Genomic DNA, 23,595 nt, shown 5'->3' with positions numbered 1-23,595 from the left:
TAAGTGGGCTTTTAAAACGTTTAAATTTGTAGAAAGTATATGGGGTCTTTGAAACATACTAATTAATTTTAAAAATCTTGTTATATGTGGAAAAGGTAGTTCTTACAATTAAATAGGGGAGTAGTCTTTGCACCTGCTGGATTGGATTTCAGCAAATGCAGACAAGGCAATGCAATTGAGAAAGTTTCCAAGTGCTGTAATTCAATATTTTGATCCTAGAAAGAAATATCTGCTTCTGTTAGGAATATCTGAAAGTAACTAAATAATGTTGTTGTTATCAAAAAATGTGTAGCGTATAAATGATGCTCATAGAAGTGATACAAATAATAGTGTAGAGTAGATTTACAGCATTGTAGCGTAGGGTCGTTCTTGTTAACTGTGTTGTCTGTGGACTTATAATTCAAGGGTTTTTTAATTTAAATGAGTGGGTTTTTTAAAAAAACCTGTGTATGTAAGTATGTATAATAATACTTAATGTATATACTCTGCTGAATACACTGCAATTAAATTTAACTGGGCTTGTTTAGATATATACTTCAACATTAAATAGTACTCATTCCTGCAATTGTTTTTATTTCTAATAATTGCTTGATAGTATTATGTTCATGAGCAATGTTTACTTTTAAAGCAGAAGCTGAGGCGAAATGTGAATTTACTTGAGAAGCTGGTTATGCAGGAGACGTTGTCATGTTTGGTAGTGAACCTCTATCCGGGAAATGAGGGTTATTCACTTATGCTCAGGGGAAAAAATGGTTCAGGTAATATTTTTTTTTCTTTAATTTTTTAAAATACTCAGAATACTCTATATAGAATGTGTTGTTGCTTACATTTAACTGTTTCACTTCTAATGTAGTCCCATCTGAAAAAAAAACAACAATTGTACTTGAACCAAAAATTTACATAAAGCTGTGAGGTACTCTGAAACAGTCTCTAACAGTGCAGCATAAATCAGTGGATTTGAGCCTTTTTGGTAGCCTTCCATTCTCTTCTTTTCCCATAGCTTCCTGAGTTGCTTATCTGAGTTTCTTCAGCTTCAGGTTCCTTCTGTCAAATTGTTTCTTTTACTTCTTCCTGAATCTAGATCTGACTAAAGGCGTCTGTGTACCACTTTGGTTGCATCTTCATAGAATCATAGAATGTATTGGGTTGGAAGGGATTCTAAAGGTCATCTAGTCCAACCTCCCCCTACAATAAGCAGGGACATCTCAGAGCCGCATCAAGCCTGACCTTGAATGTCTCCAGGGATGGGGCTTCCACTACCTCTCTGGGCAACCTGTTCCAGTGATTCACCACCTTCATATTAAAGAACTTTTTCCTAATGTCCAACCTAAATCTACCCTTTTCTAGCTTAAAACCGTTACCCCTTGTCCTATTGCTACCAATCCTTGTGAGCAGTTCTTCCCCTGCTGCCTTATAGACCCTTTCAGGTATTGGAAGATCACTATAAGGTCCCCCTGGAGCCTTTTCCAACTCTCCCAGTCTGTCTTCATGCCGCTGGTACTGTGGTGTGCAATAAAAGCATACAGTGTATCAGCTGGGAGCCAAAATTTTGTCCCATTGAGCTATGGAGGCATGTTGCCTTTTGGCACGATAAGAGCAAAATCAAGCTCTGGGAACAGAAGTGGATGTAAAAATTAATACTGTGTGAAAAAGTTGCCTGTTTGATTAGATTTCCACTGGCCCTGCTTTTTCCTGTGGCAAGCTTGTTTTAGATTTCATGTTGGAGAAGGTTGAACTTGAAAGGCAAAAGAAAGCAATATGTTTTGTTTAAATCCAGATTCTGAGACCATTCGGCTGCCTTATGAGGAAGGAGAGCTGCTTGAATATTTGGATGCAGAGGAACTACCACCTATTTTGGTTGATCTTCTAGAAAAATCTCAGGTCTGAAAGTTTTGTTTTCAGAAAGAACTTGCATTTTGTACCCAGATAGACCTTGATTTTTTTGAATGCTTTGCATAGGTGATAGCCACAAGATGTAAAACACTTGTGCATTTGAAACTGTAATATTTTTATGCCCCAAATAAATATTTTATTGATGGATAGGAAAAACAGTAAAATACTGGGGAGAAAGGGACAGAAGAGAGATTGCTATGGTTTAGGCTGCCAAGCAACTTCAGCTCTGCGCTCTAGTAAAATGTCCTTTGTTCTTTCTGTTGGCATAAGAATTTCTTAGAACTACATGGCTGGCATATGAGAAAGCTACATTTGAAGCCTGTGTTTTAGGTATGTCTAGGTATATAGTAAAGACTGCTGGTCTGACAAAATTGGTGATTGGGATTATTCATATTGTTATTCAATTTCGTGTGATCTATAACAAACTGCTTTTTGAAGGGAGGGGCTGAGGCAGACTGGTAAGTATTTGACTATTTACAAATTTTTTTTTGTTTCAACTAGGTTAATATTTTTCATTGTGGGTGTGTCATAGCAGAAATACGTGACTATAGGCAGTCTGGTAACATGAAGTCTCCAACGTACCAAAGCAAGCACATTCTTTTGCGTCCTACAATGCAGGTGAGAAGCGTTTTAAGTCATTCCTCAGTGTTGTGGTAGTTCCTAGGCTGGATATGAACTGTTACTGAACATATGTCAAGAAATCTTATTTAGTTGAAAGCTAATTCCTGTTATATCTTCTTCCTCAGACTTTAATTTGTGATGTGCATTCTATAACAAGTGACAACCACAAATGGACACAGGTGGGTTAGGAATTACTTTAAAACTTTACAGTGATGCAGTAAATGTAAAATAAAATGTATTTAAATTGTTTGTTTAGTAAATTCTGATAAACAAAACTGATGATATTTTTTATTAATTCAAACTGTCAGTCATGAGCATAGTGGTGCATGGTGCACAGTCCAGAGAGCTGTTAATAACATCTTCCCACAAGATGCACTAGAAAACAATAGGATTTGCTAAAAGTTTAATAGAATCAGACCTTAATTTTTGGTAATGCAGAATTATTCTAACTAGTTTATCTTGCTTCATTCATCTTCAACTTACAGCCCCAGAACAGCAGTTGGGGTCTAATGACACAAGTACTCCTCTAGCATCATTTTGCTATTGATAAAGAGAATCCTAAGTAACTACAGTTGTACAGTTAGAGTTAGTTAAATGCTGAACAGCATGGTATACTCCATGTGCTCGTTTGTATTTCGGAGCCACAACCATGCTCAAATCCATTTCACATTGTAATCTGAAGTCCCAGGTAGATCATCTCTATGGCACTGATTGTGTCCGTTAATATAAGTCACTGACAGGAAAAGGATTTCATTGCCCCTAGTACTGTGTTTAAAACAAACACAGAAAACACAAAAAAGCAGAACATGCCCCCTACTTTTCAGAAGGATTTCTTTTCCTGTTAGAAAACCCACCCAGAGCTCTGTAACACATAATGATGGTTAATGATACTTAACTGTTGGATATTTTCTTTTGTTGACTATCCACACACAATATTTTCAGTTTTCTTAAAGATAACATGCACATATGCATAGGTATATATCAACTTAATTAGTGTAAAAGTCCTCATATTTTGACGTTTATTAATAGCTGTGTATGTTACAGGAGGACAAACTCCTACTTGAGAGCCAACTTATTTTGGCTACTGCAGAGCCTTTGTGTCTTGATCCTTCAATAGCAGTGACCTGTACTACAAACAGGCTCCTGTACAACAAGCAGAAGATGAATACTCGCCCCATGAAACGGTAGGTTTCAGTGTGAAGCACGTTGAGACTTTCTGTGAAATTTTATTAAGTGTTTTAAAGAAAAATATAAGTAATGATTTATGTGAAAATTTTGCTTCTCATATGTCATATCTATTTAAGTATTAGGAATATGAGGAACAGTCAAGAAATTATATCTTATTTTTTAGTGCTCAATATTGTACTATGTATCAATTAGTAGTAGATACTGTAATGCTTATTTTTGTATATCATAAGAATGTGTATATAATTCTCTTAACAGAATGCATTATATTGCAGGTTTGATTTTGTCCTTTTAGAGAATTCAGCTGTAAGCTGAGACAGATGGCAGCTCAGTAATGTAAAACATATAAATGGATAAGATGCATGATGGTCTACGATTTGTTAAAAGCTATGTACAAATTTAACCCTGAACGAGGAAATCAAGGGAATTTATTTATATGCTTGATGTTCAGACTAAACAGAAGTGTAGGCATACTAGAATCTTAGAAAACTTAAAAGTAATGTGGAATGCACTATATACAAAGCATTGAAATTGTTTCACTTTTGTGCATGGTTGTTCACTTTTTTTCCACAAAACCTTGAAGTGGTTCACATTTGTTCTACTAAGAGAGTTGCATTCACTCTGTAGAATGAAAATGTACTAATGGTCTGTCAGAATTACTGAAATATTTAAAACTAGATTTGCATTGCAATACTATGCTAATGTACAACCAGTGGTAATGTCTAAAAAAGTGTAAACAGTGAAATTGATTGAGCTGTCACAGAATCACAGAATGATAAAGGTTGGAAGGGACCTCTGGAGATCATCTAGTCCAACTCCTTGCTAAAGCAGGTTCTCCTAGAGCAGGTCGAACAGGACTGCATCCAGGTGGGTTTTGAATATCTCCAGAGAAGGAGACTCCCCACCCTCCCTGGGCAGCCTGTTCCAGTGCTCTGTCACCCTCAATGTAAAGAAATTTTTCATCATGTTGAGGCAGAACTTCCTGTGCTCCAGTTTGTGCCCATTGCCCCTTGTCCTGTCACTAGGCACCACTGAAAAGAGCCTGGCCCCATCCTCAGCACCCGCCCTTTAGATATTCATAAGCACTGATAAGGACCCCTCTCAGTCTTCTCCAGGCTAAAGAGCCCCAGGTCTCTCATCCTTTCCTCATAAGAGAGATGCTCCACTTGCCTAATCATCTTTGTAGCCCTCTGCTGGACTCTCTCCAGTAGTTCCCTGTCTCTCTTGAACTTGGGGGCGCAGAACTGGACACAATACTCTGGATGTGGCCTTACTAGGGCAGAGTAGAGGAGGAGAAGAACCTCCCTCGACCTGCTGGCCACACTCTTCTTAATGCACCCCAGGATACCATTGGCCTTCTTGGCCACAAGGGCATGTTTCTGGCTCATGGATAACTTTCTGTCCACCAGGACTCCCAGGTCCTTCTCCGCAGAGCTGCTCTCCAGCATGTCAGCCCCCAACCTGTACCTGTACATGGGGTTATTCCTTCCCGGGTGCAGGACCCTACACTTGCCCTTATCAAATCTCATCAGGTTCCTCTCTGCCCAGCTCTCCAGCCTGTCCAGGTCTTGCTGAATGGCAGCACAGCCCTCTGGTGTGTCAGCCACTCCTAGTTTTGTATCACCAGCAAACTTGCTGAGGGTGCACTCTGTCCCTTCATCCAGGTCATTGATGAATATGTTGAACAAGACTGAACCCAGTACTGACCCCTGGGGAACACTGCTAGCTCCAGGACCAGTTCTCAAACCACATCACTGTCCACTCATTTATCCCACACTTCTAAAGCTTCCCTATGAGGATGTTGTGGGAGACAGTGTCAAAAGCCTTGCTGAAGTCAAGGTAGACAACATCCACTGCTTTCCCCTCATCTGCTCAGCCACTCATACCATCAAAGGAACCTATCATGTTGGTCAGGCGTAACTTCCCCTTTGTGAATCCATGCTGACTACTCCTGATAACCTTCTTTTCCTCCACCTGTTCAGAGATAACAGCCAGAATGAGTTGTTCCATCACCTTTCCAGGGATGGAGGTGAGGCTGACTGGCCTGTAGTTTCCTGGGTCCTCCTTCTTGGCCTTTCTGAAGACTGGAGTGACATTGGCTTTGCTCCGGTCCTCAGGCACCTCTCCTGTTTGCCACAGCCTTTCAGAGATGATCGAGAGTGGTGTAGCAACAGCATCTGCCAGCTCCCTCAGTGCTCACTGGTGCATCCCATCAGGGCCTGTGGATTTGTGAGTGTCTGTAAAATCAGAGCTTGATGATCAACAAACATTCCACCAGAAAAAGAAGCAAAGGTGTTAAATGAATGTCCAGAACAGCATTAATGTAAAAATGGGTTTGGCAGATGACAAAGAATGGAGAGTAGTTACTGTCTTTCTAACTTTATAGTTACATAAGCAGTACACAGATCTTGTGACAGAACTGAAATCTATAATATAGAAATATTTTAAGCTTGGCAACTTCTCAGTTAGTTACTCATTTTGACAATGTACTTCAATCATGCATTTCAAAAATAACCCCATTCTTAGTGCTGAAAGACATGAACAGAATACTAGTATTTTTTAAAAATATGAAACTAAGAGTTTGATTTGTACAGTGTAATCCAGTATAGCAATTTTGTATTAATATTTCAAAACCTGCCTTTTCGTCTGAATGTAAGTAGCATTTTTCTGCATATTTTTGTGTTTGTACACAGGCAGTGGGGAATTTAATTTTGATGGTTTCACAAGCTTATCTGTCATTTTACCATAGGTGCTTCAAAAGGTACTCAAGGTCGTCTCTGAACAGACAGCAGGAAGTAGCTCACTACTCAACTCCACCTCAGCTTAGACTACTTGACTACTTACAGAAAAGAAAGGAGAGGAAAGGAGCCCAGCAGTATGACCTCAAAATTTCTAAAGCTGGAAATGTAAGTGTTCTGAGACATCGGTGGGTATACTTCTAACTATTTATTTAAAACATTTGATATATTAATACTTCTTCTTTTTCTTCACTTTCCAGTGCGTAGATATGTGGAAACAGAACCCTTGCTACTTGACTGCACCTTCTGAAGTGGATGTAAGTCCTGTTGTTAGCATTAGCAATTATTAGCAATTGTATTGTATAAAGAAGTGACTACAGAGTATCCAGTGTCAAAGAATGACCTTTAAAAAATGGGAGTGATTTTAATGTTTAAAATTATTTTTCTTTTACTGTAAGGTATAAACACAAGCTAAACCACATTGGAATACATTGCAACTGTAATGTGGTAGTTTGGATGAGATAAGTAGTTCAAACAGACCTTTGGTGTCGCTCATCTGTGGGTTCAGTGAGCACATGTCTATTTGAAGTTTGGTAATATAACAAATAGGAAAAGTAAGGAGAACAAAATTATTTTAAAATTAGTAATTTCTCAGCTTGGTAGAAATACTTCTTTTTTGACATGTTACCATACTATGAGACATCGTATTTTCAATAGTTTAATTTTTTATACAGAGAACTTGAGTTGGGGATTCTTCTGATCACTCTCTGTTGTGCGTTCTTCTCTCAGGGACATTCACATTCTCAGTTTCTGGCACTGCCAGAACACATACTACTAGCATGCAGAAGGGACTCAGTAGACTAGACAAGACTGTAGCTTTGGACTTAATAGGGCTGGCAAGAGTGTGCATTATACATGAAACGATGCTGTAAGTTTGTACAAACCTCCTGTCTCTTTGCACTTCGACAGTGTTGCACCTGACCTCGTCGGAGTCTTTAGGAGTTACTGGTACTGGGAAATTCTTAACCATTCCACATTGCAGGCAGTGACTGCGGTCTGTAGTCTTAAGCCATGTTTCAAACCTCTGTTAAGTTTATGTAGTAAATGTGAGATAACAGAATAAATGTAAAGTTCTCCAGTTTACTTTTTCTGAATGCATAACACAAAGAGGGGATGCTGTACAAAGTTTCAAGCTATTCTTGTCTTGTTTCTTGCACTCACTTTTTAAGCCCATAGTGTTAGTCACAGTTAAAAACAAGAAGCTGTGCTAGATGGACTTTAACTCTGGCCCAATGTGACTGTTGTTCTTTCTTTCCTGGTATCTCCATTTTCTTTAAGGTGGAAAAATATGCCAAAGTGGAAAAGTCTATCAAGCCTGATGACTCACAACCAACTGTCTGGCCAGCACATGTGAGTAGGTTAGACCTTTGGGCAAACTTCTCTGTCTTTAATTAAAATGCCTCTTATTTCAACAAAATCAAAGTAATGTGGGAATAATCTTCCCTCCCCCAAATTAATTAATTAATCTTCCATGTGCCATATAGACACAGAAAGATGACCACAGATAGTTGTCATTTCATACAGTGCAGTATGCATGTGATCAGTCTTGTAACTTCCTCAAGTTTTCCTGAAATACAAGGAAAAGCAAATTTAATGTCCTAAGTAACATGTGCTGTTGCTGAATAGTAAAGAAAGCATAATACTTTACAGAGAGCAGTACTCTGCTCGAAAAATTGCTTTCTTCACACAGATGCTCAAAAGATTCGTGAAAAAGAGCTTCTGTTAAAATGTTAAATTTAGAAAGAGATTAAGTAATATTAAATACCTCTTACAAAAAGCTCTTTCTGCTGTGTTTAAGTTGAACCTTAAGTTTTTTGGCACAAATTGCATGACTTGATAAGAAGTAGGCATACAGTATAATTAGCCATAAATGAATTCATTAATTCTTTGTAATTCCAGAGGTGAGATACTGTTTTTATTAACAGCATCTATCATGATGTCTTTGTAGTTTCATATTAGCAAAAAGTAATACCTTCTCATAGAACTTAATCTTCATCTCCAACTTTTTACTCAGAACAACTTCTTCTCAAATCACTTTCATTTTAGATAATGCACCACTTCTTATAGAGTATATATACTTACCTTTTTTATAGGGTGTTTCTTACTGTATTGTATAGATCTGGCATATTTTACTAGCTCTAAGATTTACTTGGTTATTTTCTCCCATCTTTTTAGGAAATAAAAGATGATTATGTGTTTGAATGTGAAGTTGGTAATCAGCTTCAAAAAACAAAACTGACGATTTTTCAGTCTCTTGGAAATCCCTTGTATTACGGTAAAATTCAGACACTCAAAGGTGATGAGGAAAATGACAACCTATTAGCTCCGTCACAGTAAGTTACATGTTCTTTTAAGTTGTGCTGTGGTCTGATAGCTGAAGGAAGACAAGCATTACTTATCATTTTCAGTCATAAAAGTACTCCAGAGCTAGAAATCTGATCTAAGAGTTTTGTTTGAAAAATTCAGCTAATGAACCTAAAGTTTTTTGAACAAAAAGAAAAAAACAAGCAACCAATATATCTTAAATTTATGTTTATGTTACATCTTGATGTCTGAGTGGAGATCAGTGACGAGTGGCGTTCTTTAAGGGTTGGTATTGGGACCAACCAATTGGGAGAGAGAATCAGAAGGGCAAAAGTGAGAAAACTTGTGGCTTGAGATAAAGACAGTTTAATAGGTAAAGCAAAAGCCATGCACACAAGCAAAGCAAACCAAGGAATTAATTCGTTGCTTCCCATCGGCAGGCAGGTGTTCAGCCATCTCCAGGACAGCAGAGCTCCATCACATGTAATGGTTACCTGGGCAGACAAACGCCATCACTCTGAATGCCCCCCCTTCCTCCTTCTTCCCCCAGCTTTATATGCTGAGCATGATGTCACACGGTGTGGGATATCGCTTTGGTCAGTTGGGGTCAGCTGTCCCGGCTGTGTCCCCTCCCAACTCCTTGTGCACCCACAGCCCACGCACTGGCGGGTGATGAGAGAAGCAGAAGAGGCCTTGGCTCTGTGCAAGCACCGCTCAGCAGTAACTGAAACATCCCTGGGTTATCAACAGTGTTTCCAGCACAAATCCAAACCACAGCCCATACTAGCTCCTGTGAAGAAAATTAACTCTACCCCAGCCACTCCAGCACATGTACTTGGTACTGGTCTTCCTAGAAGAGAAGTGCTGCCTTACAGTTGTGTAGTAAGCCTAAGAATTAGAAGGTTTTATAGGTTTTAGGTGCCTGGGGGTTTTTGGAAATCACTGCTCTAGTCCATTATTTTTAAGACATTAGCAGTTGAAGTTCATCAACATTTGGATACTTCCTCATTAGAAAGCGGTGTCATGTGAAGTGAAAGGTGCGGAAGACATTTTTGTTGTTCTGCTGTAAAATAAAATATTTATTTTTTTGAGCCAGAGAAACAGAGAAAAGGTCTATAGTGTTTACAAAAACAAAAAAAAAAAATCACTGAAGTGCTAAGTTTGCAAGCCGTAAGTATGACACAAAAAAAGAAATGCTTATTTAGGAGTTCTGGAAGATCACGAGGAAATTGGAATTTGCATAAGTGAAATCAAATAATGGGAACAAAATGTTTGTTAAAATATTACAGGTAGGGGTGTTTCTGCCATACCCACAGGACACATGTTTATATTTCAGTGTGAGCATGTTGATAGTTTTATTTTATACATAACTTTTACCTTGTGCTTTTTACAGTAGCAATTCTGTAGCAGTTATTCACTTCCATTTTTTGGAAAGTGTAAAATAGAGAACTTCTACATTCTGCCTTTTGCTTTCTAGGTAATTTACTCTTAAAGGGCACCATATTAGACCATGTGTATACATAGTTCTGAAACCAAGTTTGTATTTCAAGTACTAAATAATACCCAGTCCATTAAATGGACTTCTATTTTCAGCAGGTGTGAAAAAAGAGCAGCATTGACAGTTTTGTGATTTAAAAAAAATATTCTTTTAGTTCAATTCGTGACTGAGAACATGTTTACATTTTCCATTTCAGGTTCCTTATTGGTTCGAAGACTGATGCTGAAAGGTAAATTAATATAGTATGTACAACCATTTGGCTTGATGCCAAATAATTAATTTTGTTCCTTGTAGTCATTATGACTGCTAATGTTGTGATTATGAAAACAGATGCAGAACAGATGAGGAAAATAAGATTAATTAATCATCATAACAAGAAATAGGATATAGTGTGCAGTTTCTGTATTTAACAAGCAAGGAAGAATAGAGGAAAGCAAATAAGTGAATACAGCTTTTTCCGCTACCTAAATTTCAAGCATGTTGCTACAGTTATTTGCACAATTATTCGTGATTACACAGGTAATAATGAAATTCTGAGAGCATTTAGCAGGAATTTCGTCTTGACATTTTGTATGGTAGATTAGCAATCATGGAAATTGAACTTTAAGTGTAATCTAGCACTTAATATATATACAACTTATTTTTGTGTGTTGTGCATTACTGGATTCAGCTTTATTCGAGAAGCAAGTTACAAAACGGTTTTCCAATGTATTTTAGTTGTAGCGTGATTAGGAGTAGCAATTCTTGGATAACTGAGGCGGCAGTTATCAAATACTTGTCAGTGTGCATCATGTTACAGATACCTCTGTTTCTTTGTGCATATGAGCACAAGAACCTTTAAAGAACAATCTCTGTGAAAGCCAATTCTGGATTTGTGCCTTCAAAGGAGACCTCGAGGTGATGGACATGCCATAGCTCTTAACCCCCCACACTCCTACGTGCCTGGCAGGGAGATGGGTCCTTGATTTGGTCAAAAGTCAGTAATAATGTCCTTTGTTTTACTAGATAATCTTGATCAAGAAACTTCTTGTTAATATTTGCTTCTGCCTCCTTTGTGCTGATAGAGACTTTTCCTGTTCATGCTGTAAGATGAATTGGGGGATTGGTTGGCTGAAAACTACCTGAACAATGATACGAGGGTCTAGGGATTGATTTCCTGATAGGTTTGTCGCTGGGTTGTACAAATCCTTCTATCAGAATAAGCCGTTGGGTTTCAGGGACTAGGACAAGAAGAAACAGTAGAGGAGGAAGGAGGGCAGGGCCACCTTTTTGAGTACACGGCATTTTGTTACTTTGATTCTACTGTAATTTAAGGCAATGTAAAATGTAATTGCTGAAAAAAGTACACTGCCCCCTTTCCTCTGCCGTGTATCTTGGGGCCCTTGCTTATGTCTGCATTAGTCACGTAACAGCATATTGAATCAGTGCTATACCAAAATGAAGCGTGGTTCATCGCATTTGGGTGTAAGCTGGGGGAAGTATTGCAGCAGTTTTTCATTGAGGTTTGTTCTGCCAGAGTGTGACAACAGCCCTTCAGCTGGATTTTCAAGTCTGCTTGGTCACTTTGTATATTCTGCTCATATTTGTGAAACAGTATTCACTCAACTTAGTTCTCGCAGGTTAGTAGAGGTGCAGTATTTGATTTGGTAGAGCAGTATTTTAAACTTGTTTGCCTGATGCTATTCATGCTTTAAATTCCTGGATCCATCACTGCTCATTAGTCTCATAGGGTAAGACCTGGCTGTCCTGGTGCTCAGAGAGTGATCACTTTTGCTGTGATAACTGGTTCTTGGACGTACATTCAGTATGGACCTCTTAGTTCATCCCTTGCCTTCAGAGTCCTCAGCTGACCTAGACCTCCAGTTAAAAGAGGGTTGACTGTTCCACAGGGGGCATAAGCAGAGAACACAGCTTTGTAAAAGATTCTGGACCCCTGTGAAGGGAATGATCCTCATTGACTGACAACCCAAAGAACTGCAGTTGCTTTTGGGAAGGGAACTGTTCTGTTGGCTGTTTTGCTTGTCCCTCCAAAAGAGTGTTTCTTGAACTTGTTTCTTAAACTGTATTTTGCATTAGAATAAAAATTAAAATAGAATACATCTAAGAAAAGAGCCCAGGAGCATAAAGTAGAAAGATATATAGAGATATAGATATATTTTATATATGTGCGTCTCTATTTTATATATATATACTTACGTACTATGTAATTGTGTATAAAATATATATTATATGACTATGTAACACATACAATTGTATGTTTACATATATGTATCTACTTTAGAAGTTCAAAGTTGTTAATCTTTTTATGTCCTCATTGTTTGTTTCAGGGTGGTGAACCAGTATCAGGAGTTAGTACAAAATGAAGCTAAATGTCCTGTGAAAATGTTTCATAATTCCAGTGGATCAGTCAACCTTAGTCATCTTTCTCCAGGGAAGGAAATGGAAGTGAGTTTATCAAGCTGTATATTTCTTTTATTTGCAATTGATTATTGAATTATTAGAACAATTTTTGCTATCCACATTTAAAAGTAAAATAACCTAAAAATTTCATTCTGAATTAATTTTAATGTGTTTTATTGTCATCATCATTCCATGTCAGTATATTGAAAAAGTTGGAGGAAAGCACTTTTGTTTCCACTAGTCAAATGTTGTGTCTTTTAGCCATACCTTTTTTTTTTTCCCCACGTATAGTATGGTCAGCTCCAAGGTTTTGTTGTAGCATTTTCCCCTCCCTGTTCATCTGAACTTTTCACAGAGCAGTATAGTAAAATGCAGCTATGCATTTTATTTTACAGGTCAGTAAACACAGAAGCAGATTTAGTATCTGAGAAATTACTAAAATTATTTTCTCTTTACTTTGAAGAGGAAAACTTTCCAAAAAATCCCCAACCAAAAAAAAAAACAAAAAACCACCAACAAAACCACCCACCGAAAACTTTGAAGTGAATGTGTTTGCATGCACACATCCGGTAGAAATCCCAGCATTCCCAAATTCTCGTGCCTGTTGGCTTTGCCTTGTGTTTTACTTGCTGCTTCTGGCTTTCTTAGTCAGATTCAGTACTCTGGTGCCAAGCTGTATTTAGGCTCCAACTAGTAAATGAATTTTTTACCCCTGGGCTATTTCCTTTGCTACATCTTTCCCCTAAATGGCTACTTTTAAATGTCAGAACGTTGCTCTGAAAGAGTCAGTTCTTGGTGTCAGCCGGAAGAACAGCATGCAGAGGCCAGCAGTTGCGGAAAGGAATATGAATGTTTCTGTGTGTATGCGCATACAGACATAGGCATGCACATGTGTGCATATATATATGTCTGTGTGTATATATAGATTAAAATCATAGAATTACTTAGAGTGGGACGGTACTGCTGGAAGTCATCTTGTCTGGCTGTCCAAGCCCTCACTGAAAGCTGGACTAAAGTTACTCAGGTTACTGTACTTAATGATCTAGTCCCCTTTTGAATGGGGCATCAGTCTTTATTTTTAGACTGAAGAAAGCAGGTTTTAATAGTAGAAGAGAAAGGTAGTCCTCAGAATTTGCCTCAAAAGATTCTTATTTATAAGCAAGCAATTAGAAACATGTAGAGGGACTGGCTTTTATTACTGAGAATCACTGGAAGCTAAGCTCTCCAAAAATGTTGATTCTGCACAATGCTGAATGCTGCAATTTGTCAGTCCAAGCACATAAGATTTAGGCTCCAACATTGAAATGTTCCATTCACTATACTGACAGCCTCATTTTCTACTTTCAGCAGTTTGTGGACTGTATGTTTGTTTAGACATTAATTTATGGGATACATGCTTTGTAAGTAAAAATGTATAGACTATAACTGTAAATGTGTTTCACTCAAGTCTTTTGATGGTGTCAGCTGTTGGAATTAAGGATTTAGGGTCTATTGTGGGTGACTGAGAACCACAGACTTGCTTAGCTGAAGTCAATTTATGAAGTCAAACAACCTGATAAGTAGGTTATAAGAACAAACAAAAAGGGAGCACCTTCCCTCTAAAAAGATTAGTGAAGTTCTAAGTTTCTGAAGTCAGTGGGAAAATGTCTGTTGATTTCTGCTTATTCAGGATTTTCCTGAATGTATTTAAGTTCCTGCTCCCATTCTCTAATTCCATTTGGTTGGAAATGGCAGATGTATACAGATGGAGAATGAACAAAATGATGTGATTTTTCGAGTAAGACCAAATTATCCTTTTATTTAAAGTCCATCTGTCCCTCTTGCATTTGTGAAAATTACTAGGAAGGATTTCAGAATTGCGAAGAAAAGTGACACTTTTTAATAGTTTTTTTTAATTTTTTGCTTGGTTTACATTTTACAAACACTTTCAAGCTGTTTCTTGATGGCAAGCACTTTATCTAAAAAGGGTCGGTCATAGGTTGTGTTTTTTAAATAAATAAATAAAAACCTGAAATGTTTGAAGGGAATTTTGTCATGGTTTTGAGAAGCCTAATACAAAATAATATAATTGTCTTTTCTGCTGAATATGTGGAAGCTCACATTATGCCGTGGTAGTGTTAATTTCTCTTTCCTCCTAGCAGCCAGAAAGTGTATCAGGCTCTGTTCAGTCTTCAGTATTGGGGAAAGGTGTAAAACACCGACCTCCTCCCATCAAATTACCTTCAAGTTCAGGAAGTAGCTCTTCAGGTAATTATTTATTGACTTGGGTGTCTCCTTTTTATGTGTTCTGCCTGCTGTAGAATGACATGATATCCCTTTAGTAAAGATTTAATAAAAAAACAAAATCAGTATTTTTATCTGTGAAAAGAGCATCGTTTTTTTTATTTCCTATTATATTGTTCACGAAATTGTATCCTAATGAATATTTGAGTTAACATGTACTCGCAGAACAGTAATGTGTTTTAATTATACTTTTTCAGGTAATATTTTTAGTCCACAACAGTCAAGTGGCCATCTAAAATCCCCAACTCCTCCTCCTCCTTCTTCTAAGCCTCCTGGTCTTTCTCGGAAACAATCTATGGATCTTAATCAAGTTAGCATGCTCTCTCCAGCTGCCATGTCTCCTGCGAGCTCTTCACAAAGTGAGTCACGACCTAAATTCTCCATTAAATCTTAGGCTTTTGCATAAATGCTTCCTGAGATAAACTTCTTAACCTGTGGAATGATGAAACTGAAGTGTACAGTGTACCCTAAATTGTATAAGTTGTGCAGCTTTAGGCAGGTCTCTTGTTCACTGTATGTATTTTATGTTTATTGTAACTGTGTTCGTTTTTTCTGTATATATGTATGCACCCTCTGTGTATACGTTTTAATACATTTTATGCAATTAGTATGATATCCTCATTTATGAAAGGCTGGTAGATGATGTGATGAGATAAAATTCCGAAGTGTAGATTTTTTTTTTTTTCCTCCAGTGTAAAAACAGTATGTTAGATCAGTTTGCCTTTACATAATTTAAGCATCTGGTTTTTTTAAATGTTATAGGAGCTGGTGCAGTTGTATCTCTGTGTATGTATATAATCTGATCAGTCCCAAGGTGGTGACACAATAAACGATAAGATGATTTTTCTAAAACACTCCTACACTGTTTTACAAATCATTGCTGATTGAAAAGTGTGGCGGTGATGCTGATGCTGATGGCACCATATTCTCAGGCGTTAAAATGTATATTTCAGTAAGAAGTGGCATCCTAGTTTAAGTATTTTCATTAACACTGACAGGATCATTGTAATCATAGGTATAGGTCATAAACATTTTTTAAAACATGCATGCGTCTTGAGACATTTCGTGAACAAATTTGTATGAAGAGAAGCCCTAGCTGCAGTTTTTCAGGTTTTTAATGAATAATTGTATACTGCACATCCCAGTATCCTGCACAGTATTATAATACACTTTTTGCATTAAATAATTTAAAATCTGGATAGCTCAAAGGGTGTAAATTTTCTGCCTTCTTGTTTTGCACAAAGAAAAAAAGAAAACTTGTAAAAGTTTTCTTCTAACATATCTACTCTGTTTTTATGTCAGTGCTATGAGTCATGTCAATCTGCTGCACACAGTTGTTACTTTAAGGCTCTGGTCACAACAGCTGGACATCCACATCTATTTCCTTTCTTTCTGCAGGACATGAAAGCTAAAAACAAAAGGAAAGGAAAAAAAAAAAAACACCTCAAGCTTTTTGGGGTTTTTGTTTTTGTTTTCTATTGATAAGCTGTGCTTACTGCATCCACAACAAACATAGCTATTATACATGCTACACTTAAGCAGAAGGCATTACACAGTAACTTTTAAAGATGCAGTATTATTCTCTAGTGCTTAAATATTAAAAAAATATTTTTATTTGATCAAAATTTGGCAAATGGGAGTTTAGCTATCTAATGAAATTTAGATTGACCCCATGATTATTGCAATAGTGTATGTTCTTTGTTGGATCTGTTGTTTTCCATGATATGTTTTTAACACGATTCTATTGTGCAGGCAGTGCATATAGACTATATGTTTAACACTTCAGAACAAAAACATTAATTAGGTTAAAATGGTCACTAAGAGATTGTTTTATTTTAAGTATTTCTGAATGGAGTTGTAACTTAATGTACGATAAATTATGGGAGGACTTACTGGAGGATACAAATCGGTGTATGGCTTAAGGAATTAAGCATGGAGAATGGGTTTTCTGTGTGACTATACTGCATCCTTAACAATGAGTGCGTGCTGCAACGCTCGTGTTGTGCAGAAATTAACACTTGCAGTCTAAACTGGAACAAACTGTCAGTGCTAAATAAGATTCCATTAACCTTATTATACAAAAAGGACTGGCCTTTTATAACAAACTAGCACTTTTTATTTTTCTCAATGAGCAGGGTCTGGAACTCCTAAACCATCTACTCCTACTCCAACCAACACCCCTTCATCGACCCCACACCCTCCTGATGCTCAGAGCTCAACTCCTATTACCCCTTCTGCCACCCCTACTCCCCAAGATTCAGGCTTCACCCCTCAGCCCACTTTGTTAACCCCATTTGCTCAGCAGCAAATGTCTCTGAGCCAGGCACTGCCTGTAATGACCATTCCTCTTTCCACCATGGTAACATCCATTACTACAGGAACAACCTCCACCCAGGTCATGGCCAACCCCGCAGGACTTAACTTCATCAATGTAGTGGGCTCTGTGTGGTAAGTTTTTTTTGTTACAGTGGTTTCTTAATTTGCCCTGGGTGGGTTGGTTGTTGGGGCGGTGGGGTCGGGAGGGTGGGAGTGGTACAGAACTGTCCAGCACCCATTAGGATAGATATTTTTCAGGATCTGCAATACAAAAAGATGATTCATTTTGTAATTACAAAGCAAAGAGCCACTAGAAATTATTTGTATTTCTCAAATATGAGGCACCTACCAGCAGAATATTGCAACGGTCTATTAAGAAAGACCTTTATTGCTTTTGGCTTTTTGGATGCGTGTAGTTTAATTTCATAAGGCTTACCTCAATTTAAGTTTTGCCCTGTAAGTTTGAAAACTTTTCTTGTTAATCAGCGAGGAAGTGGAATATTGTATGCAGACCACTTTAAATGAAAAATGGAAAGAGATTTGATGTTAAAGTGCCTATGAATGAAAGGTCGTATGTAAAATATAAGAAAACAACAAATTTGTTTTCTAAGAATTCAATCAAACATTGAGGTTAAACATTCTTTAAAACTCACTTTGTGGTTTTAAAAAAACAAATACTGCTGTCAAGAGTAGATTGTATGGTGTAACAGGAACTGTGTTTCAGACTAAATGAAATTCTGTGATCGTTGTAAGTTGGTCACTGTAAGACACAGTGTGCTTCAAAGCAAGTATCAGACACTTGAGTTACCCAAGGTGTTCAGCAGTTGATCTACTATTGATTAGTTAGAGAAATCTTTTTTTAAGTGCAAAAAGAAAACACAAACCTGTTCCTTAAATTTTTGTTATGATAGTACAACTATTTTGAAGACTGTTGATCTTTCAGTGTTTCTAGAATAAAAGAACCACTTGTGTTTTATTTTCCGTAGATTATACCAGAGGAAAAAACCTGTATGTGCTGAGATTATGGATTTACATATTTGTTACGCCCTAGGCGTAACAGTTCTTTAAGCTGCCTTGGTGCTTTATCCATAATTCCATTTACAGCAAACAATTTATTTACTTGCAGTGAGACAGAGGGCAAAAATTTAGTTACTTAGATTTACTTGTGCCACTTGGGTTTGATGTGTTGTCTTTCCTCTTCTACAGTGGAGCACAGACACTGATGAGTGGTTCAAACCCTATGTTGGGGTGCAACACTGGTGCCATAGCCCCTGCAGGTATAAATCTGAGTGGCATTTTACCATCAGGAGGTCTGGTACCAAGTGCGCTGCCCGCTGCAATGCAGTCTGCCTCTCAAGCAGGTTAGTGTGAATACGTTGAAAAGCCACTCTTCAGGCAGGGACATCGTGGAGACATATTGTGAGAACAATGGGCGGAAGTGGCCATTGTGTGAACAGGTTGTGTCTGTGGTGACTGGAGCTCAGGAGCAACGTACGTATTTTTGCGTTCGAAGTGTAGGCTATGTTCGAGATTTGGGTTTTGGGGAGCTAGGCTGGGGACATGTACTCTAAACCTGGTATGCTCAGGGGGAAATTTGAGCGAAACTCCAAATTCAAATGCAACTTTGATAGTGATGACTGCCAGAAGAAAGGCGTGACTGAACTTAGAAAGAGGCCTCACTTTTTAGATGTGCCAGGCGTTTTATTCTGTCAGTGGTGTACTGCTTTTTTCTGGCAGGACGATTAGTTAGTTCCTTATTGCCTTCAAATATGACTATTGAAATCTGTATGCCTCAGTATTCGTTAAAGCAGGATTTAAAGTATTAGTTTATTTTTTCTGAATATATAGCAAAGAAAAAAAACCCTAACATGTGATTATGAAATTAGAATGATAGAAGAGACTTCAAGATATCCATCCCTTACGCCGAGACAGAGTCAAATCTGCCTAAACGATACTGAACCAAGATTTATCTAAACTGTCTTTAAATACCTTCACTAAAAAAGGTTCTTATTGCCCGCAGTAGCTGGTTGGAGTAGTTCATTTTCCGTACAAAATGTTTCCTTCTAATTACAATGCATCTCTTTAATTGCCAATTAAATTAATTTTTTTTTCTCCTATTCCTCACAGACATGAAAAATAGTTGTTCACCCTTTCTCTATACCTTCTAAGTATCAAACATGCTGTCATGTCCCACATTCGTCTTCTCTTTCTGCTAGGTTGTGTTTTTCAGACCTTTCATAATCCTGTCACTCTCTTCTAGACTGTCCAATTTTCTTACATCCTTCTTAAAATGTGATAACCAAAACTGGACACAAGCCTGAGCTTGGCCGATTTACCACTGTGGAGCACAGCAGAATAAATGCATCTCATCTCTTTCACGGCATTCCTGTTAACATTTCCCCAGATGAGGTCTGCCTGGTTTTTGTCTGTGTTTTTTTGCAACAGCATTACATTAACATAAGAATGGCTCTACTGGTTTAGGCCACGAATCCATCCAGTTTATATGCTGTCTCTGATAGTTGCCATTAGAGGCTACTTAGGAGAGAGTTTAAGATGAGGCAAAATTGTGAAGTGAAACATCCCTTGTACACAACTGTACCTCTTCTGGCAATCTACAGCTTTGAGACTTTCTCAGCTGGGGAGTATCCACATGGATCTTTGTGCTTAATATCCCGTGCCAGACTTCTAGTCTGTGGAGTCATGGAACTGGTTTTTGAACCCATTTGTATTTTTGGAATCTGCGGCATCTTGTGACAGTGAGTTTTATAAATGTAAACTGTGTGAAGAGGTTCGTTTGTGTGTTCTGTAGTTTGTGATATGGATGATTCGGACGTGTTTGTGACTTACTGTAATTTCTCATGTCCTTTCTTGCTGTATAGGCACAAAGCTAGTTACTCACAATTTCGTACTTGTGCATTTGTCTTTTTTTGATTCAATGTTACTGAATTTTGAACCCTTCTTCAATTCACTAGGATCGCTTTTAATTCTAATTCTGTCCTTTCAAGCACTATCAACCTTTACCAGTTTGGTGTCGCAGATTTTTACATGCTACGCTGTCGCCCACATCACAGATGGGAGTAGTGAGCTGAGCTAGGGCCGTGGAAGACCTCTGGGGTTCTGTTTGACAGCCGCTGTTTTACTGGAGCGTTTGTATCAGTTCTGTACCCACCTCATAGCTTACTGCATGTACGTCTTTTTAGCATAGCTTTGAAGAGTGCCATGTGGAATAATGCCAAAAGCTCTAGAAGTTAGATGCATCTTGTGAGAAGTACTTCGGGGGTGGGCAGTTGCTAAGATTTTGGGTGGGGTTGTTTTCTGTTAATGATTGAAAAACTGAGAGCATGTTACTTCTTTGAGCCCTTGGACATTTCTGGATTTACTGTACCAACAGTAAAACTTTTTAAACACAGAAGACTCACTGAAGAATAACTGCTATGATATTCTGCACATTCACCTTTGTGTAAATGCTTTAACAGGTTGTAGGGTACAGGGTACAATGTTTAGTAGTGATACAGATTTCTTTCTGTTCAGTCAGCTGTCTTTAACTTTGAATCTGGATAACTGTGAACTTACCAACATTACAGAAAAGGCAGCATTGATTCCAGTATAAAATTTATACTTGACAGTTTTCCAGTTTCCAAATGCTTAGAAATAATCCCAGTGGAAAGGTGTATGAATTTGCAATACACATATATAATTAAGTAAAGACTTCCTACTAATAAAAAGATGTTTTCTTTAACAGGCAGCCCATATGGTTTGAAAAATGCATCAAATCTTCGGCCCTTAAATCTTCTACAGGTAATTGATATACTTGGACACAATAATAATGATTATTTCTTATATTTCTTTAAAGATGTGTTTAGTGCTGCTTACCGCATTGCCCCCCACAGATCTTTGAAACCAGTTGCTCAGACAAACCATTTACTGCAAAATTTAATTGCTTATTTAAAATGCTTAGAGTAAGAGAAAAGGCTACTTCCATAAAGATACCAGGTGGAAATGATATTTCCAGCTCACAACAAAGCAGCTAGTTCTCAGTAACAATCTAAAATTGCTGACATTTGAATTCAAGAAATTAATCCTAAAATACCGTCTTCTATTTTCAGGATTTGCCTAAGCTTTTATTGCAAATCGTTCTTTAAACTGAAGTTACAATTATTTTAAAAGTACAAAACAGTACAGAGAGTCATTCAGGGGTTACACAGACAGTGCCTAAAAGCCGAGCTCAGCATGCACAGGTAGGTGCAGTAATAGCTGTAGCGAGCTTCTGGTAATGGAAATAGAAGTTCAGGTAAGAGAAGGTGTTTAGAAGGTCTGTAGATGTTTTCTTTCCACTAGGCTTACCTACAAATACAAACACAAGCAAATTATGCTTATTACAGAACAGGGAGTGTTAGTGGAACTGGGTGGAAGTCAGCTACAAGTTACAGGTGCTGAATTGCAGCTTCAGTGTTCCACAGCTGCTGCACCATGCTTCGGAAAATCCATACCGGTAACAGATGGGTTGTAGCTTTGCTGCTTCCTCCTCCCACTCCTGTACACGCTCCAGAAACATGGAAAAGGGCAGGCAGAGGAGGCAGTTATGCCAGAGAAGAGCTGTTCTATAAAATTAGGCACTTGTATTTCAGTGATTCCACATTGAAGTACATCCTTCCAAGCAACCTCTGCCACTCACGTAAGGCAAGAACACCTTGGCTGAAATCAGTGCAGTTAAAGCTGGGGTAAGGGAGAGGAATCAAGACTGTTTCACTTTAACATTTTTCTGCATCAGACCTTACAGCTTGTTCATTGGAAGCATCTATTAAAATTCAATGGAATATTCTGAAAGTGAAAATACTATGCAGTGCTTTTGAAGACTAGCCCTTACATTTCCAGTGTCGGTGCAATCTCTACTATTTTAATTAGAATAATAATAACGTATTTTCCTGTGTAAATATCTTGCTATAATTTAAGGCAAGTCCGTTTTCTAAGCATAAGGCTTTCTCACAAACAGCAGCAATTGAAAACTGATTCCTTTAAAAAAAAAAACAAAACCAAACCTCCAAGGAGTACATCATTGTCAGTGTCCTGTTCATCCTACCACAGTGGGGAGACTCAGCAGCTTGATTGAATTATGCCTTTTGGTTTTAATCTTCAACACCTTCCAGGTGGGTCACTTATTTTTAACCCACTCCAGCAGCAGCAGCTGTCACAGTTTTCTCCACAGCGGCAACCTCTGCAGCCTACAAGCTGTGGTCCTCAGCCACAGGGAGAACAGGGGTGTGCTAACAGCCCTCAGTCTGGAGTGCACGGATGAAACAGTTCCTCCTGTTCTCCTCATCCCCACAAGTAAATGAGCCTTTACCCAACAGATCTGAAGCAGAGGGAGAGGAAAGTCTTCCTCCAAAGCCACCTCAAACTGCAAAGACTGCAGTGGCTTTGTTGCCATGGCTGGATCTGGGTTGTGCTCCTTAGTTTATATCCTGTGTAGAAGCGCTGTAACGAAGCAACAGGCTAAGCATTGTCTAACTCCAGCGTGAAGGGAGCCAGCCCACTGTAGGAGTGGTGTAAGGTGCCGTAGGAGTGGTGTCTGTCATAAGTAGCAGGCACATCAGATGAACAGAGAAAAAACAGAGTCAGGATTTCTACAGAGTAACTAGAACCTCTTCCTTCCACCTGCTGTGAGTTGGCTTACCATCCTCACTGCTGCAGTTCAACAGCATCGTTCACTTGGCACCAGAGAGAGTATCAGTTGGCTTTAAAGCTGTAATCCTGAGCCACTTGCTCTACTGCTGCCTGTGATTAGTGTTAAAGGCTCTAATCACTGAAGAAATCTGAAGTCTCAGTAGAGACCAATCTGTCTGTTCCTCAGAATGACCAGTTTTGAGTGATTGGTTCTACCTGTGCCAAAAAATCTTTACCAGCACTAATGCAGCAATTGGGAAAACTAACTGCTCTGCTTCTGCGTTCTTTACCTTTGGTCTTCCCAGAGATGCAAGACTTCTGTTTACCAAATAGTCTCTACTGGATACTTGGTTTGTCATAGTAATTTTGCTTGTGCTTCTGCAGACTGTTATCCTAAATAAGATGCCTCTTTCAAATGTTTTTATGGTGTACAGCCTCCTGTGTCACAGGCCTTGTTCTGGAATGTGGGACGGTTTAATGGGAAACTTTCAGATTTGTTCTCGGAATCCAAATGTCAGTTACTAGCTGAATTACTACCAAAAAACCCCCATGCAAGCTCATACTATTGGGTTTATTTTCTAGACAGTGAACTTCAAGGGCATTTACAAAAAGGCTGATGTAAGCCTAGTCCTT

The 23,595-nt window shown here is 38.2% G+C and overlaps 1 protein-coding gene across 5 annotated transcripts in view; it reads left to right on the top strand.

Annotated features, from left to right (window-relative positions):
• The window catches only part of SUPT20H (SPT20 homolog, SAGA complex component), a 37,671-nt gene that overhangs the window by 11,151 nt on the left and 2,925 nt on the right, over positions 1-23,595 (top strand). For 2 of the 5 annotated variants that reach the window (XM_086476405.1, XM_086476395.1), the window contains exons 5-20: positions 629-758; positions 1,778-1,881; positions 2,395-2,511; positions 2,640-2,693; positions 3,559-3,698; positions 6,449-6,605; positions 6,698-6,754; positions 7,776-7,847; positions 8,673-8,830; positions 10,496-10,528; positions 12,627-12,744; positions 14,838-14,946; positions 15,180-15,341; positions 17,118-17,430; positions 18,505-18,659; positions 21,041-21,096. In XM_086476405.1, coding sequence (XP_086332531.1) covers positions 629-758; positions 1,778-1,881; positions 2,395-2,511; positions 2,640-2,693; positions 3,559-3,698; positions 6,449-6,605; positions 6,698-6,754; positions 7,776-7,847; positions 8,673-8,830; positions 10,496-10,528; positions 12,627-12,744; positions 14,838-14,946; positions 15,180-15,341; positions 17,118-17,430; positions 18,505-18,659; positions 21,041-21,096 — 1,935 coding nt within the window. Of the gene's footprint in view, positions 1-628; positions 759-1,777; positions 1,882-2,394; positions 2,512-2,639; positions 2,694-3,558; positions 3,699-6,448; positions 6,606-6,697; positions 6,755-7,775; positions 7,848-8,672; positions 8,831-10,495; positions 10,529-12,626; positions 12,745-14,837; positions 14,947-15,179; positions 15,342-17,117; positions 17,431-18,504; positions 18,660-19,916; positions 20,055-21,040; positions 21,097-23,595 lie in introns of those variants that run through there. The other 3 variants (XR_015183988.1, XM_086476412.1, XM_086476400.1) reach the window with 3 other exon arrangements.

The sequence above is a fragment of the Leptosomus discolor genome, chromosome 1 (assembly GCF_034619465.1).
Source record: "Leptosomus discolor isolate bLepDis1 chromosome 1, bLepDis1.hap2, whole genome shotgun sequence".
NCBI lineage: Eukaryota > Metazoa > Chordata > Aves > Leptosomiformes > Leptosomidae > Leptosomus > Leptosomus discolor.
The sequence above is the reverse complement of the archived record's forward strand: the minus strand, read 5'-3'. Positions and strand labels throughout refer to the sequence as shown.